The sequence below is a fragment of the Anoplopoma fimbria genome, chromosome 8 (genome assembly GCF_027596085.1).
Source record: "Anoplopoma fimbria isolate UVic2021 breed Golden Eagle Sablefish chromosome 8, Afim_UVic_2022, whole genome shotgun sequence".
Taxonomy (NCBI): domain Eukaryota; kingdom Metazoa; phylum Chordata; class Actinopteri; order Perciformes; family Anoplopomatidae; genus Anoplopoma; species Anoplopoma fimbria.
Genome location: NC_072456.1, coordinates 1759844 through 1778293, shown reverse-complemented (window position 1 = coordinate 1778293; position 18450 = coordinate 1759844). Strand labels below are relative to the sequence as shown.

Sequence of the window (18450 nt, the reverse complement as noted above, 5' to 3'; positions counted from 1 at the left end):
GGGTCAACAGTCAAATTAAGGCAGGTCTATGTTTTCACAAAAAATATTAGAATATTGAATGTATCATAAGTGAGCTTAGAGGAATGTATCTTCCATGTTTCATGTTTTAGCCACTTAACTACAAATCATTTAAATTAATTAAATATATCCTTACAATCTTTCGAAACATCAGTTGTCAGAAACTTCTAAGGAACCCACTGATTTCAGTTTTCAAGCGCTAGTAAAACAACTTCTCAGCAATTAAATAATTTATGAACATTTAGTTACCTCAAAGTTTTTGTCAAACTCACATTGTCAGTAATGACTCTCACACTCAGATGTAGGTAAATCATTTGTAAATAACTTGAGGTAACACAATTAAGTGGTTGAGGAGTAACTAATCGCAAACTAGCATATGTTCCCTGGAACTGACTCTGGTAACATTCCAATAATCCCTACAGCACTTAAACATTCAAGTCAAGACAACAAGAGAAGAAAATAATGCAGCTTCAAGTGAAGCCAGTTAGAACGCATGCCAGCATGCTGTCAAATACAAACGAGACAGAAGAAGAAGGTTGAGTCTGCAAGATGAAGAGCACTTGGATTGATTGAGCCGTCGGATTGGACGGATTACCCTTTAACCCTTCAACCAAGTCTGAGCGCAGTCAGCAGTGAAGACCGGACAATCAAACACACAGGTCAGCCAAAGGTTTGTTGAAATTCCAGAGAGAGCAAAAGAGAGTTGTGAACATAAGGAACAAATAGCAGCACGTAGAAGTTCGTCCCCTCGGAGGATCCCAGATAAAACACAGAAAAAACATTCTAGAGGAGCAAGTAGTAAAAAGCTGACAAATAATCCAGATACTGATGCACCTGTCCAATTTAAAATTACAGGATCAGGATATTTTGTTCAGGGTACAGTCGCGCCAATAAACAGTCAACTGTGAGGGCTGAATATCACTTGAAAAATGTTGCTTACAAGAGTCTGGGTCAAGGCAGTCCGGATGTCTTACAACTCCTCTTGGTGGATCCCAAGACGTGCCCAGGTTTGATGAGATATACAATCCATCCTGTGTGTTCTGGGTCTCCCTGGAGCATCCTCCTGGTTGGACATGCGTAGAAATTGCCTGAAAGGAGGGGTCCAGGAGGCATCCTGATCAGATTCCCCAACCCTAAGCTCATGACCAGAGGTGAAGCGTGGATCATAGCGTTCCATCTTCTAACCTCCATCTGTCCATTTTGTTCAATACCCAAGAGGTATGAAGGTTTGATACCTAGCCCTATAAAAGTGATAGCAGCGATAAGTACAGCTTCTATGTAGCTCTGTCAGACCAGATGATGAACCCATGTACCCATAATCCTCTGGTGCAGATCAGGCTCCTGTACATCCTGTTCTTTAACGGTAACCAGAGATCCTGCTGGATTTCTCTCCTTGATTATTAAGCAACATTCCACTTTTTAAATTCAGGCTAGCTTGATGGCTAGTTAAAATGGTGCCTCTGTCCTTTTGTCCTTGGAGCCATTGTTCTCTCTTAGATCAGTGAGCAGAAGAACAAAGCAGATGAAAAAGAATCATGCTTTGTTACCACTTTCTCCCGTTCAGATGGCACAGTGAGGTTTTCACAGTCTCTGTGGTGTTTTAAGGCTTGCTGCTGGGTCCGGTCCAATCACACCTGACAGATGTTGTAGTAGACTGTGTGTGCATGCCTCTCGCCCGCTGAGTCGCCCATGGTCTCGAACATACAGTCTTTGTGTGTGTGGAGCTCTGTCATTGGCACGTCTACGCTATGAGAGTTGTTGTGAGCGTGTGGAGTCTGTGTCCCATACGATGGTACAGGCTGCAGAGGAATCACACAAAAATACACATTAGTTTCCCATATGGATCATTTTTTATTAACAAATGTTTTCCTCTAAGGCCTTCTAAAAGATTTTTCAGAGCTTCAGTTTTTGTGCATCCGTGTAGACATGTGAAATGGAGCGTTTGGGAATCCATTAACTTAAAACGGCAAAAACTATTGGTACTTTCAGTTTCAGAAAGGTGTTAGATAAAAAAGGTGTAGAAATTACAAATATGTATAAATTGATAAGCTACTATTGTTTTTGTTTTTAAGTTACTAGAGCCAATGGCAAACAAGCTTGCAACGCATGCTTTGAATGTTCCTCTTTGGTATTTGAAGTATCGTTGGCGTGGATTTCATTGCCACCTACTGTCCTGGCATGCTTGTTTGAACATTTGCAATCATTTTGGAGTTCTTGTGTTGACGGATATATTTTGTAAAAGGATGGTCGTGTGGACAGATTTCTTTTTTTATAAACAAAAGGGAGAAAAAATATCTGTTTAAAAAATCACAAATATATTTACGTGTAGACAAGTTATTAGTGAGCTAATAAGGTGTGGGTAGCTGTATTTTAGAACTTTGGACTAAACCAGGCTAACTGTTTCTCCCTGCTTCCAGTCTCTATGCTAAGCTATGCTAACCAAAAGTGAGCACACCAAAAGTGAGCACTGACAAATATATTAATGGAAAGTCAAAATTATGAGAAATAATCCAAATGTCTTCACCTCAAAAAGTCAAGACATTTCAAAACTTATTTTTAAAGTTGAAATTGGAGATGATGTCTTTTTTTTTTTACCTTTCCTGTTCCACTGAGGGGGAAATCTTTTCGACAGAGGTGTGCGATGATTCCCGCCGCCAGAGCGTCACCCAAAACGTTGATCATGGTCCGAAACCTGTCGCTGCAGAAACAGAGGAGAAGACCGTGTGAAACAAGACAAGAGTCTCTAAGCAGCCCTGGAAGTATTTTAGACTACATTCACCTCCTTTTGTCTGAGATCTTTTCAGCAGTGGAAAATAAGGAAAATTGAAGAAGTATAGTACTAAACTGCCCTCTTAAGGTACTTGTACTTTTGAATGATTCCAGTATATCCTACTATACAGCTGTAGTTGCTTCTTAATTTGCAGATTTAAAGTTTAGGTACATATGATCATGGGTATTGCAGATATTATATGAGGGACAAGTCCCACCCACTTTTTTTTAAAGCTATTAGTTTAGCTTCCCCCACTTTTATCATGTATTTACCATGAACGTAACCAGTGGTAACCAGACTGGTATGATGCGCTGGAAATCCGGGCTATTTATGACAATAGTTTGACACAAATGTTACCCCTGGCTGGATTACGCCATTGCAGATTGCAACAACTCTAGACAAAGCTTGTGATACCACCAGACGTGCCACAACGAGTTTCAGAAGCATTCTAAACTCTCAGAATTGTCTCTCTGCTCTGCTTCCCCCCCAAATAAACATGCCTCTATGTTTGACGCAACCAAAATAGACAAAAGAGAGTGTTTCCTTTGCTTTCCAAATCCAGCTCCTTGTCCCTCTACACCCCCTCTGTAGGCCTAATCTTTCAAGAAGAAGAAATGTCAGCATTCTCCTGCTGTATTTTTAACAACTAAAACACAGCCACAAATCTTTCATCTGTGTCATTCATAACTGGACTCTTAGCGGTATTAACTTTGCCTGTAGGCTACAAGACAACAAAGTAGAAAATAACAACAAAAACACTATTAAAACAGACAAAAAATAAACAATTTAACTACAAAGCCTACTTAATATTTAAGTAGCACATATATGCAGGAAAAATGACCAAGTCAACAAAATCAGGCAGGCAAAATGCTGCACTTCTGAGATGTAAATACCAATAAATAGTTATGTGAAATAAGTTCAGTTGACAGAAATTGCAAATGTATGCAAGCATAAAGAGATCAGAGATGTCAATAAATACCAAAATTCTCAGAAAGAGACCTTTCTACAGAATGAGTACTGTAAACTTACAGGATCCAGTCGATGGCCACAATAAGTGTGATGTCATCTGGCGGCAGGCCCACTGATGTCAGTACAATCACCATGGTAACCAGACCAGCTTGAGGAATACCCGCCGCACCGATGCTGGCAGCTGTAGCTGTGATGCTGCATGGTGAAAACAGAAAAAAAGAGTAGATATTACAGTCAGATATCAATACAATCAAAAGTTAAAGGCCCCGTCAGTAAAACATTTGGTCTCCTCCTGTCCCCATGTTCCACCGCCGCTCATCTAGTTCAGTGGAATTGTCTTTTTCTGGTTATGAAGACAGACTGCAAACACTTCCTGTAATTGGTCCAAAAATCCAAATAGTACCAAAAATAAATTTTCAAACTAGAAATGAACTGAACCATGGTTCAGTTTGATTTGGACAGATCAGGACCGTGTTTTGTACAGACAGCGTGACTTTTGTTCGGATCAAACTGAAGTCCAAAAGTCCAGACCCAAAGACGTAGGTATGAAAGGGACCTTAGTTACAGCTACATTCCAGAGTGTCCTATTTGTTTAGTGGTTGAAGTAGATTTCAAGTCAGGGCCAAAGAGGGGCTTTTTGTCTGACCATTGACCGACAAAAAAAAACCTGACTTGACACTGAAACCAAAACATAAGTTTGAATCTGAAGAAAAGGGTCTTATAAAAGGTGTGAATTAACAATAAGAACATGACGTATTGAGGCTTCTACTTGTAGTAAGATCATGCTTTTCACACCTTTATAGAAAATGCAATCTGACTGAGAGCGCATCTTCGAATGAATAATGATTAAATCTTCTTATGGACCTCAGGTAACCTTGTTTTTCGACATAACACATATTTGAAGTGGAGGGGGAGAAATATTTTAACAGAACATTTTATCAAATGTTACAAGCTCAGGAATATATAAAGGGGTTTGAATGTGCATATGTGTTTTTTTGCACAGTTTGACCTGAAACAAAGCTGTTTAGTTGGTCTTTGAGTTTCGTACAAAACTAAAATATGTCAATTTAAACTCTTTTTGGCACATTATTTTCAAACTAAAAGGACAAGATTAGTGCTAAAAGGACAGATTAGTGCTTATTCAGAATCTTGAACTTTCACACAGTTGAATTTGGCTTTTACTTTGATATCATTATATCAGGTTCAGGTGTATTTAGTGGCATTTTTGAGCTTAACGAGTGGTAGAAAAACATTTGCTTTAAGCAAAAAAGGTTCCTGCATTCTCACGGTTAACTGTTTCCCAAACTTTTTTCTGGGGAAACACCTTTTAAAAATGACAAACCATCACTACAAAGGTGACATGCAACAAAGTTCCCAAGGCCGGATTCGAACCCGGCAAGATGCGATAATATGGCATGCGCTGTAACTATTCGGTTCCAAAAGAGCTCCACAATTTTTGTTGCATTTATATGAAAGCATAATGATTTAAGCCAATTTGTAATATGTCTCACTGCATAAATAAATTTGAAAGCAGCATACAGTTTTGTACAACCAGTTGTATAAATTACTGTATCCTCAGCATATTCTTTACATTTTTACATTTTACATGCAGCCATTTTTTACCACATACTTTTTCAGAACAGAAGTGAGATTGTTACAATGCAAACTAACTAAAGGTATAATCTCTTGTAGGATGCCTGCAGCAGTAAATATATGATGATAAACATTCACACATTGTGTCCATTTGGAAAGGATTCTTGGCAAAGATCAAGTTTAGATCATCTTTCCCATCATAATCTCTAAAGTTTTCCAAACCTCCTGATTTGTCTGAGACACAGTTGAAACATGTCTTTTTGTTTACCTGATGGTGACCAACTGGCCGAAGTCCAGCTCATAGTCATTAACCTGAGCGATGAAAATGGCCGCCACGGCCTCATACAGTGCTGTGCCATCCATGTTGATAGTGGCGCCCACGGGGAGGACGAAGCGGGCAATCTGCCGGTCAATATTGCAGTTTTCCAACAAACACTTCATGGTGATGGGCAGCGTGGCAGAGCTGAGAAGAGACAGCGTTGAAATAAAACTTTAATAAAAACCTTGAACGCATCCACAGACTGGCAAGTTAAAGCAGGTTTGTCTTGGACTCTGACCTGGAAGAGGTAGCCAGGGCAATCACCATGGCCTGCAGCAGCCCGCGGATGAAGGTGAACGGGTTTTTCTTTGTGAGAACGAAGTAGAAGAAAGGGAGGAGGATGAGTCCGTGGACGAAGAGGCCAGCAATTACGGTGATGCCGTACCAGCCAAGCTTCTTCCCCAGCGTACTCGGGTCCTGCATGTCCAGGATCTTTCCCGCCACCAGGAAGATGATCCCAAACGGAAAGTACCTGAGAGGACAGAGCAAACAACATCCTGATGATTTATCTGTTCTTAGAGCCTTACCAGTAGTGGAGCAAAACATTTAAGGGTTTGTTCTTAGGGTGGAGCCAAACATAAAGTTTGTTCTTAGGGTGGAGTTAACATGTAAAGTTTGTCCTAAGGGTGACACCAGAGGAAAGGCCATGGAGTCATTAAAAAGTGAAGGAGAGAATTCAATGGAGCCATTTCAGGCAGCTCAGGAGCAGTGATTCTGAGGGGAGGGTAACTCCTTTTAGGCATGGACTTCAGGTTTTACACTATATGGACCTTTTACATGTACAAAAATATATATAACACACTAAAGAACAGGGAAAAAGTGGAAAAGCATAATAGGGCCACATTCAGGCATTTTTTTTGTTTGTTTATGGAAGGGATGAAGTACAGTATTTATTTAAAAAAAATGTTTTACTTATGTTTACATATCAATTACTGTATTGTGATATATGCCGTTACAATGATAAAAAATGACATATACCCTCATAGAAGCTTTTTGGCCATATCGCCCCACCACTACCTTTTGCAGTGGCCTTATCCGCACTAAACAACAGTCACTTCTCATCACTTTTACACATTTACATAAAAGTAAAAAAAAAAGCTAAACTGGTGAGTGTTGAATACCAGGTTTTGAGAACTAGATACTTCTCAGAAATCTCCACCATTGTTGCTAAATCTGGGATTTCTAGCATGTGTGTGCTAGTCTCATTAAAGCTTCCCTGAGCTTCTCTAAGCTGTCGTAATTACAATAATGTGTTTTATCTGAAGTAGTTTCTCCAAATAAGCTCATGAATGACAACATTTAACAAGTGGCCTAATCATTCCTGATAATTAAATCTGCATCCCCAAAAAGCAGAGTGGTGTTCAACAGTTGGTGCTTAAAGTGCAAATGATTGCCTTAACTAAACATCCATGAGCAATGCTTGTGAAATCCTGTTAAATAAATAATAATAATAATAATAATAATGTGAATATTATTATGTGTTAAGAGTCTGATGGTCTGAACCCTGAAGGTCACAGATGTAAGAACTGTATCCGCATCTGCATAGTGTTCAGGTCAATAAGCCTTGTGTGGGCTCTACTGCAGTTTTTAATCTGTTCATCTGCAGCAGCAGGATGATGTTACAGCCGACACGTTTTCCCCACCTGACCACCTGACCACCAGCAGGTCATTAGGTCAGATACACTAAATCTTTCTCTTGTCAGAGGATGGGTCACTTCAGCACTGAAACCTTAACAACACAAATACTTATTAATAAAAATACCAAGTTGTAGTTTAATTTTACCTAAACAAACATGCGGATACATGCCAGAGTGTTCTGGAGTTAATGTAGGTCAAAGTCAAATCAGACCTCTGCTGCTTCAAAGTGACGTCATGAACACTCAGCAGATAAGCAATGATCCCGTGAAATTAGGATGAACTAAAAATAAAAATATATGCTTTATGTTTGGCATGAATGTTTCTCATTTCCAGGGCGCTTTCACATCTGTATATTGTTTCATATGTTATTTATATTCTCTGATGAGCTCACAAAGAATATATTTGTTATATATTATAGAACGTGTGCATCATAAATAGTGATGATCATGGTGAAATTGGAGAAAAAAAGAGGTACTTATACTTGGACTGAGTGATATAGATATAAAATAAAATATAACGCTATTTTTTTTTTTTTAACCAAATACCACTATAGCGATACATCACTTTACTGTAATGAAGCCTTTAAAACCAGGAAAAGACAACACTAATGCCATATCACAATATCCGAAATCTAAGACAAAATCTATTCTATATCACAGCTTGTTAGATATCCCTTAATTCTCCAGCTGGCTGCTAAGACCTGTTTGAGTTCACTCCACATCCCAACATGCAACCTAGTTATGGGAGCCTTTAAGATCAAACTTGTATTCTAGTCAAATCAAGGTTGGATCATGTTCCCACCATAAACAAAGAACTGTTGAGTTCAACTCTACCAAAAATAATCTTTTTCAGAAGGAAAACTAACCAGAGTGCGAATCAACAGTAATTTGGAACGCAGCTTTGAAAACACCTTTAGAGACTGACTGACTTCTGACTTTAGAGACTGACTGACTTCTGACTTCTGAAAACCGACAATAACTCTGGACGGACAGACAAACAGCTGCAAATAAAGTGGACAATTGACAGCTGAATAAAACCAGGACCCTGAAACTGAATCCAGACAACATTACTTTTTTTATTGACCTGTGTGTTTTCTGGTGTCACATATTCAAATGTCTGATGTAAAGTGGACCAGTGTTTCCTCAGTAGCATGTACTGTACATTCAGAGTGTTCTTCTCACCAGACAGCAGCGTTGATGATCTTCATGACGCACTCGTTAATACACTGGCAGACGTTAACCAGGGGAGCTCCTCGCTCTCCCATCCTGCCCAGCAACAGGCCTGCAACAACACAGTTTGTACATTATTATAAGCAGCAACAGAAACTGTCTGGACTGATGTCAAGTTTGTTATCTCCTGCCACTAAAGCTTGATTGTGTCCAGTAGGATGTCTGAGAGGACTTCTATATACGTCTGAATAGTCTTTCATGCTTTTTTTGCTTGTAGAAAGTTCTCTTTGCTAATAGATGAGTTAGATTAGGACATGGAGAAAATCAACGCTGGACAAAGGTTCAACCAGACTGACAACTAAAAGAGACAAAGACCCCTTTGAGCAACAGTTGAATAATAACAGAAGAAACCAGCAGTAATTGGTAAAAGAAAGTTGAAGCTTAGCATCAAAATGTGTGCAGATTTAAAGAGTAACAACTTCCTGTTTCATAGTTTAACAATAAAGCTGTCTGAAACAAGCAGGAATTACCAGGCAACGTGTTGCTTTAGCATAGCAATTCTTCAAACTTTATAATAGAAACAGAAGGTTAGTCTAGGGTTAGCACTAGTGGCATCAGCTGATCGAATCACAGTTTAAACATTTTCAATATAACCACTGAGTAGACTACAGATAGCTGAAGTAGTGCTGTCGACGAAATGGAAGTTTGAATCATTTCATCTTCTTTTGGGGCTAAAACTATTTCAAATGGTAGTGCTTTCTCGCCTCGCAGGTTTCCATGAATCGGGGCTGTACCTGGACTGTGGTCGTGCCTCCTGCTGTGGCCCTGCTGACACCTACTGCTACTATCCTAATTATTATTAGTCACATTACTACTACTATTCCCTGTACCATTACGCTTATTGGCATTGCTTCCACCCTGAAGCCCTTTTGCTTTCTCGCCTCGCAGGTTTCCATGAATCGTGGTTGTACCTGGACCGTGGTCGTGCATCCTGCTGTGACCCGGCTGACACCTACTGCTACTTCGATTACTAATATTAGTCACATTACTATTCCCTATATCATTATTTCAGTTCTACTATAGTCATTGCTGCTTCTATTATAAGTAGTCTTAATTTTTTGCTTCGTTACTCTGCTTACTACTCTGATTATATGAATAATTTAAGTCATATACATTGAATGTGTTGTAACTCTGTAATGTTGTTAATTCTTTACACATGACATCTATTGCATTCTGTCCTCCTCTGTCGCTCTCCCATAGGTTTCTTCCTTTTTTTCCCCTGTTAAATGTTTTTTTTAGGGGAGTTTTTCCTGTGCCGATGTGAGGGAAGGACAGAGGATGTCGCATGTGTACAGATTGTAAAGCCCTCTGAGGCAAATTTGTAATTTGTGATTTTGGGCTATACAGAATAAATTGAATTGAATAAAACATCTGGTGTCTGAAATATACTGTTTTCTTTATCTCTGTTAAAATAGCCACTATTGAAGGGAAGAAGAAGGAGATCTATATAACAGCTGATTCAAAACTTTTCAACAGTAGTGTGTAAAGATAAAGGAAACTACAGACATTTCAAAATCTGATCTTTTTAACAACCGTGATAAATCACAGAAAACTGAATATAAAAGAAGGAATTGGAATGTAATAAAAACTTCAGCGCAGTAAACATCAGGACTTGATACTGGAGTTTTCTGTATCAGTAGGTGACACTTTGACTCCGTCCTGCTCACCCATGGTGGCGGAGAAGATGACGATGCCCAGGACGTTCATCTGTTGGCTGCTGCCGGGACTGGTCTTGTACATGACATCTGGAGGCGGGGTCAGCTCCAGGTACACCATCCTCCCTTTAGGGTCGCTCTCGTCGGGGAAGACGTACACAAAGTTGGGCTGGATGGTTCTGGCCGGGACTTTGAGGATGGGAATCAGGTCCGTTTTGTACTAGGGGGGACACAGACAGGTTTGTTAAAGGAAGTAAAGTCTGGAGGGTTTTTCATCTGAGTGAGTTCTGGCTGTATGGTTACCTGCTGAAACGTGGCCTCGATCAGATTAGAGGGAACCATGTTTCTGTGGAGGAACAAAGAGACAGATGATTGTTATTCAGCAATGTCAAAGGCTCAAATGTCAAACAAGGATGAGCCGTGAGGAAAACGGATGCGTCCATCACCTGACCTCTAACAGGATGTTGGAGACAGAGGTCAACAGGATGATGAAGAGTCTGCCAACGTGCCGCGGCAGAGATCATTGCTTTGCACCACCGCTGACTCGGCTAATCTGTCACTTATCCCTGCGGGATTACTAAAAATATACTAATCAGCCCTGTCTGTAATTGGATTGATGCATGTGTGTTTGTTGTGTTTTCTACGTTTTGTTGATCGTTGTGCAGCTAACTGGCAGCAGCCTGTTGGACACTGGGATTTTATCAACTGATCGATTTTTTTTTTTATTGTCTCAGAAAATAATTAAACATTTATTTTGAAAGAGTCCAAAGTCAGGTCTTTAAATGTCTTGTTTTGTTCGACCAACATAAAAAACACAAAGAGATTCAGTTAATTGAGATATAAACATTGGAGAATGATTGGCAGATTGTTGTTAATAATTGACATTAATGATCAACAACGAACTGCACTTCCTCTCCAGCCTTGCAGTGAAAAGCAGCAGAAACACAATCAAAGACTGACGTCAAGTTAAATACACTAGATTATTATTATTCATGATCATCCATATAATCCACATGCTGTGGGTCGGCCATATTTTCTCAAACATTTTCTGTGTTCATGTCAATGTCCAAGTGCTAATTACAATTTATTTCTAAACTCAGATTTATCTAAAAGCTCTAAAAGGGGGTGATTTTTGTTTTATTGTTGTTGTCCGGATTCCTCAGAATACACTAGCATATCAACTGCTAATAGCAACATAAATCCACACGTCCCTTCAACACAAACTTCATTCATTTGCGTTAAAAGACTCATATCATCAAAATGACAGAGGAAGAAAATCTCATCCCCTGAGATAGACTGTCCCAGACCCAGAGAGTCCCTAGTCTGACCCTTTATGGCCTCTAAACATCTCTCACCTGATGAGGTCGAGCAGGGCGTCGGCCGAGGTCATCACGGGCCCCCCTCCCAGCCGGTGGCTCTCCATCTCTGTCCCCACGCCAGGTTTAATGATGATGACGAGCACGATGCCGACCACCACGGCAATGAAGGTGGTCCACAGGTAGTAGGTGACTGTCAGGACGCCCATCCGACAGCACGCCTTTGACTCCATCGACGACAGACCCGACATCAAACTGCACAGACAGACAGACAGAGGGGCACATGTTGGTTTAAAGGGACATTTAGTTCCAATGCTAGTTAGTTTCATCTCTGTGTGTCCAGGACAGAGAGAAGCACAGGACATATTTAGCCTAGCTTAGCATAATGAGCAAAAGCAGAGGTAAACTACTAGCCTAACAGTTCAAGAACTTGCTGCAGAAAGATAATGCGTCACTGTCTGACTTCATGAGACTAAAAAATATCTCTACAACTACTGGATGGATTCTTCTGAAATGTGGTTCAGACTAGGGATTTCCCGATCCGATAAACATCCAACCCTCAGCTGTCCGTCTCTCCTCCTCTCCACTGAGCACACCATATATGCCAGTGAAAATTTAGGATGAGAATGTATTTTTAATGTCCTCTACCTAATCACTGTGTGTCAATGCGTTTCATTACAGCTCAGGGTGAGAGTCTCTTGCTTTTTGCTGTCATCTGTAGTTTTTCACCGCCTGCAGCACGGCCCTGGAGAGCAGCGGACAACCGTGCTCTCCACACCACTGCAAGTGCAACAAAAGCACCGCGAGCAAAAAGCCAATAAGAGTAATTTAGACACTCCTCAACCAGTTTAATACGGCAAAAAATGCTATGTGTTTAAAGCATGTAAATCAGTCTGCATTCATCGCTATACTGTGTGAAAGGTTTCTCCTTCAGTTCATTAAAACATCTGAGGGCAGCAGCATGACTACAACACCAGGCTGCTCCAGAAAAACCACACTGACGTCAGACAGGGTGAATTGCAACTTTAAGTGAGTAAATTTGACAACTAAAAATACGAAAGGGGATGAACCTAAACATGAACTATTCCGGGATTATGTTCTCATGAATCACTGCCACCACGGTGTTTTGTCTGTGGTTAAATATTATCCATCCCATCTGTTAAAAGTGTCTCATGAAAGGGAACTTGAGTACAGAGAAGGTTGGGAACATCATCAGCAATGGAACCTTAAATGTCAGAAACTTCTGACAGTTGCTTTCATTTTTTTTTTTTTCATTACTATTTTAATATTTCAATTTGTCTGCTGGTGTGTGACAAACACAAAATGCGAACTACCTGGACGTGATGAGAGGAAGGATGAGCATCTTCAGCATCCTCATCAGCAGCTCTCCGGGAAAAGAGAAGTAGATCTTTGCCTGTGATGAGTGAATATATCTCACGTCAGTATTTCAAAATAAAAGCGGGGCTTTTGTCATTGTTAAATTGGTAAAATGCTTCGCAGCGTTAGATTCTCTTCAACCTGTAGAGCAGCGTCAAACAGAAAGATGCTTCGGATTCTGTTCTGTGCAGCAAACAGTGGGTGAAGGTACACTTTGATCTGAATGGAACAAATCATGTCTAAGACAAAAACTCTAAATGAAGTAGGAACTGAAGTTTAAGGTTGTTGTTTAGGGTCCGGCTATAAGGATGGAGCAGAAAGATGTACAGTAAATTAACAGATGTTATAGAAATATAATTTGCTAGTTTGTGTGGAGAGTTTCTATAAAACTTTTCAATGGGTACACTTGAAAAGATGTACCCAGATAACTGTCCGCCTGAGGCTTTTTATTAATGGGAGCAAAGGGAAAGTAAGAGCTGGATAAACACTGAAGATAAGCCTTTTAACTATCTGTACAGCTCGTACCGTGAACTTTCAGTGGAGAAGCACATGTCCTCAGAGAAGAAGAGAGAACAGGGACGTTAATTTATCATCCACTTGTTAAGTTTCTTTGCAATTCAAATATAATCACAATGGTTTTGAGGGCTAAAACAACCAACTTAAAATATAGTAAAACAAAACACTACATATTATTTAAGTCATAAACAGAGCATCTATTTTATCAGATTTTTTAAAACCAAAACTCTTTATTATATGGGGAAGACCGGCCTGACAAATACCCTTGCAATAAAAAGTTGTTTTTTTCAATAACCCTGTAATTTTGTATTTTTCATTTTTTATCAACCTATGGGAGTCAAACAGAAAACTCTGAGCTGCATGATCACATGATCACAGACAGCCAATTAAAAGGTAACTTGAGGGGCTTCTTACTCATTATTAATAAAAAAGTCCAGCTATGTTCAGTATTTTGAGCACATTTTAAGATTATTATATGCATGTACAAATATTGTAAAAAAAATCGTATATAAATTGTGATGTAGTTTACCAAACTCTCCACAAACAACTGCAGATAATATATCTCTATATTGGCTTCATACCAACGTCTCTGAGCTTCTGTTCTGATTCAGAAAAAGAAGCATAAAAAGATCAAGTTAATCAAAGTGGAGACAATAGCAGTTGAGCATCAAGACGAAAGTTGTGAAGATGGCTCAAGGTTTGGAGTTGAGGCCTGATAACTAATGTGTCAGCTGACCAACATCTTTCTGATTCCTAACTAAAATCCCACATGCTAAAACATTGACAAACTGTCAGCTATTATTGCCCATCCTTTCAAGTATTTCAGTTTTGTAATGTTTTCAGTTTTCTTGAGTATTTCTGATACTAATAAATAATGATGTTTTCTTATAACTAAAGCTATATAGCAGTATATAAAGTGATGCAAAATGAGCTCCACCATTACCAGCTGCAACATTAAAGAGATGAACACACTGATGCATCAATAATTATAATCCAAATATACAATTGTTGTGCATTATCAGTTTTGACTTTTTGTACTTTGAGTATGTTTTGATATTAATACTTTTGTACTTTAACTTGAGTAAAATTTCCAAGGCGATACTTTTACTTGTAAAGTACTTCTACACTGTAGATATTACTACTTTTACTTAAGTAAGATATCAGAGTACTTCTTCCACCTTAAGAAATACATTAAAATCATTGAATTAAATCAATGTTTAAAACAAAACAATAAATAAGAGATGAATAAAACAGGAAAACAAAGAAACCGCAGAGTTGAAGCTTGGTCTAAACAGTCTTGGTCTGAGGATGTGACATCTGCAAAAACCTCTGACACTGGAAGCTTTTAACTCGGCACTCGGAGAGCACTCGGAGACTCGGAGAGCACTCGGAGAGCGCCGACCTCCACCTAGGCCGATGCCATTAGTGTAGTTTCATGAAAAGTTTCATAAAAATGGGGACAGATGTATTTTGTAAATCCTGCTGACAAACAGACAAACGAACCAAACGGAAAACGCATAACCTCCTTTTCTGAGGTAATGAGAACAACTGCTGACTAGGTGATCCTGTGACCCTCATGTTTCTTCTTCTATTTTTAGCCGGTGTTGAATATAAATCGACCTGAGACAGATCACAACATTCCTGGAAACACAGCTCGCAGCACTTACTGCACTATTTTTAACTTGAAAGTTGAAATCCTTTATATACTTTCTTTTTAATGTAATTAAAGAGGTCTATACAATGTCCCAGTGTTTGTATTCTAGTATTTTCTTTTCAAATGTTAGGGCCGCAATTTATCATTATCTAAATGATCAATGAATCTGCAAATTATTTATATGTTTTGTCTATGAACTATCAGAATATTATTTATGTATTTTGATAAAATTGTCCCTAATATTTCACAAAATCCAAGGTGACATTTCAATGTCTTGTTTTGTCAAGACAATCAAATAAATATTTAGTTTACTGTGAAATATAAGCAATGGTGAAAAGTAACTAAGTACATTTACAACTTTGAGGTACTCAATACTGCACTGTATTATATTATAATAAATCGGTATATATTATATTATAGAGTTAGATTAAAACTTGTACAAAACTACATTTTCAGAAGGGAATATTGTAGTTTTGGTTTTTCTCCACTTCATGTATCTTACTGCTGCACTCACTTTCCTGATTAAGATTTTACATGCAAAACAAAACAACATGTTAATTAAATATTGCTTATAAACGGCTTAACAAAATTAAAATAAACAGCAACAGCAAAATGCTGCCTACGCATGCAATAATAATTAATAAGTATAATGTTTCAATAACAAGCATGAGTAACACATTTTCCTGCTAGACAGGTACCTTTAAGTACATTTTGATGGCAATACAGTTTACTTTATTAAAAAAGTAAAATTCTGAATGCAGGACTTGGAACTGGGTATTTTAACAAGGATATAAGTACTTTTCTCATAAAATAAGAAAGACAAGCAGCAAAACCCCACATTTGGCATTTTTGATTGTAAAATGACTCAAATTAATTGACCGTATAAAAGTTAACAAATTTAACTAAGTTGTACTAATCGATTATTTAAAGTATGATAAGGTTAGTTTTTTTTTTTTTATCATTTTCTGTACGTTTTGTCTCCCAACAGAAGGTCTAAACACTGTCTCAAAACCTGAATCCTTCTTTTGCTTATTGTTTGACGGCCTAAAGTTGGTCACACTAAAATATGTTAAATCTCTACCATGTGTACGGTTAATGTGCCTTAAAGTTCCTACAGCAAACACGTCATGTGCTCATTGTTTTTATTTGCTGTGTTTTATCATTAACTCAGTTTCAGCTCCTCACAGTCAGCACACTCATTTGGCCTCAGAGGCTGACGGACACTTTAATTGAAAGGAGGGATTAATGTGTGTAGGTTTGGACGGGCTGTAGTCTCCCTCTGTGGCTTTTGCCACTATGCTCCCTGACACTGTCTCCTACCAGAACATGTACCTGGAGAGATCAATTTTAAAGGAAAACATCAACATTTGAGCTTTAAATTAACTCATCATTTTTTTAAGCTGCCTGTGGAGTTTTCTTGTGTACGTATATAATGTTTGCAGTCAATATTTCTTACTTAAACTCATTGTGTGCATCTTTGAGCTCCAACAAACATGTTGAGACACATTTCCTTCCTTATAAAAGATTTGAAAAGCTGATTTGTCTTTCAATATTTAAATCCTGCATTGTTTACTTCCATGTATGGGACATTCTAGTAATAACGTAAAAATGGTCAAACACTCCTGACCAACTGTAAATTTGAGAAAAATGAATGACATGGTAGCTTGACAAGAAATTTAAATCTGTAATAACATCCAGCAGAAACAGAGTGACATTATCATCCGTAACTGGCTCAAAATCAAGCTAGTAACTTTAAACTGAACCGTTAAATTCAGGTTAACAGTTTTACCAGATAAAATAAACAGTTAACTTAAAGCAAACTGTTTAGCTGATAGCTAACCCAAACTACATTATTTTGGCGAATGAACAAACTGTTAGCAAACAGAAAACTATTTTGGCTGCTGAAGTCAGCGGTTGACTAATTTGAAATATTTTAGCTGCTAACCTCAACCAAACAGTTTCATTTGCTTTCAATTTTGGAGCTGAAATGTTTTTGTCTGTGTCCTGACAGGAAAATGTAAAGGAAACTATTGATGCAAGAGTGTGACGAGAAATTTGAAAGGAAAAATATCAGTCCTGACTTAAAAGTTTAATGGACCAACAAAATATTTAAAATAAAGTTAAATAAAAGTATCCACACCAGAGATACTTTTGAAATGCTAAGTCACAGCAGTGACTCCTGTTGGGAAGTTTAAAAGAAAGGACTCTAAAATAGTATCAATGTAGGAGCAAATATTTAGAGTCCCAGCAGGTGAGTCTGGACCAAAACTTAAAGGTGGTTAAAACTCTCCGTCCCGACAGGTGAGTGGTAACCTCACCTGTGAGTGGTAACCTCACCTGTGAGTAACCTCACCTGGTAACCTCACCTGTGAGTGGTAACCTCACCTGTGAGTGTGGTAACCTCACCTGTGAGTGGTAACCTCACCTGTGAGTGGTAACCTCACCTGTGTGGACAGCTGAGTTCCCCTCAGCATGAAGCCCAGCGTGCAGCCGGTGAGCACGGCGACGATGGACAGCGTCAGCAGCCCGTTCCTCCTCAGGTGTTTCTTCACGGTGCTCCTCAGGTTCCCCGTCCCCTTGAAGAGAGTCTTCACCCGGTCTCCCATCGTCCTCTCTGCTTCTCCCGGAGCACACGAACTGTGGTCGGAGCGCACCTCCTCCTCGCCGCTCGCTAAAAGAAGCTCGTCCATGCCGTCCAAGTTCTCCCTCGTTCTCCGCTACCGTGTGTGAGATCTCAAGATGACCTCACCTTTCTCCACTCAGGGATTAAATCATCACGATCAGAGCCGACGGCCGCGCTGCAGACCGGCTGCGGGCAGACTTACAGCCGCTGTAAGAGGCTTAAAGAGGAGGAACAACCTTACACGCATTTGTTGTGGCATCTGGTCCTGGTCCTGCTGGACCATCCTGGACCCGGTCCGGTTGTTGTTTCTGTCTGGGCTCGACACAACGAGGTTTTAATTTAATGAGCTCAAATTAGGGCCGTTAAGATTTTTGGTACTAAAGCAAAAGATATGAAGGATTTTCATGAGAGATAATGAAGAATGCAACCGATCTGGTCCTTGTAGTGTGTTAAGATCCGTGGACGAGATGAGAAACGGTTGTAAGGAAAGCAAGCAAACGAGTAGATCTTAGCATTCCATTATGAATAATATATACATCTATATTTATAAATGGATTATGATTATTGATATATTAATGTGTTCATCAGTTTAATGTTGCAGCTTCTAAAGTTGGGGCTCATTTTATTTTATATATATATATATATATATATATATATATTTAATACAAAATATAATTGATATTGATATATTAATGTGTTCATCAGTTTAATGTTGCAGCTTCTAAAGTTGGGTAGTTTAATACAAAATATAATTAACTGCTAAATTGTGATAA

At 38.9% G+C, this 18450-nt stretch overlaps 1 protein-coding gene across 1 annotated transcript; it reads right to left on the bottom strand.

The window, feature by feature from the left end:
• Positions 1 to 1646: 1646 nt before the first annotated feature.
• On the bottom strand, positions 1647 to 17960 carry LOC129094620 (excitatory amino acid transporter 5-like). Its single transcript, XM_054602870.1, has 12 exons — positions 17919 to 17960; positions 17499 to 17771; positions 12842 to 12921; positions 11547 to 11762; positions 10495 to 10537; positions 10204 to 10411; positions 8489 to 8588; positions 5908 to 6141; positions 5619 to 5813; positions 3818 to 3952; positions 2614 to 2716; positions 1647 to 1817 (listed from the first exon to the last, which is right to left on the bottom strand). Exons 1-12 carry the CDS (start codon positions 17958 to 17960, stop codon positions 1647 to 1649), a joined length of 1800 nt encoding a protein of 599 aa, XP_054458845.1.
• Positions 17961 to 18450: the final 490 nt, after the last annotated feature.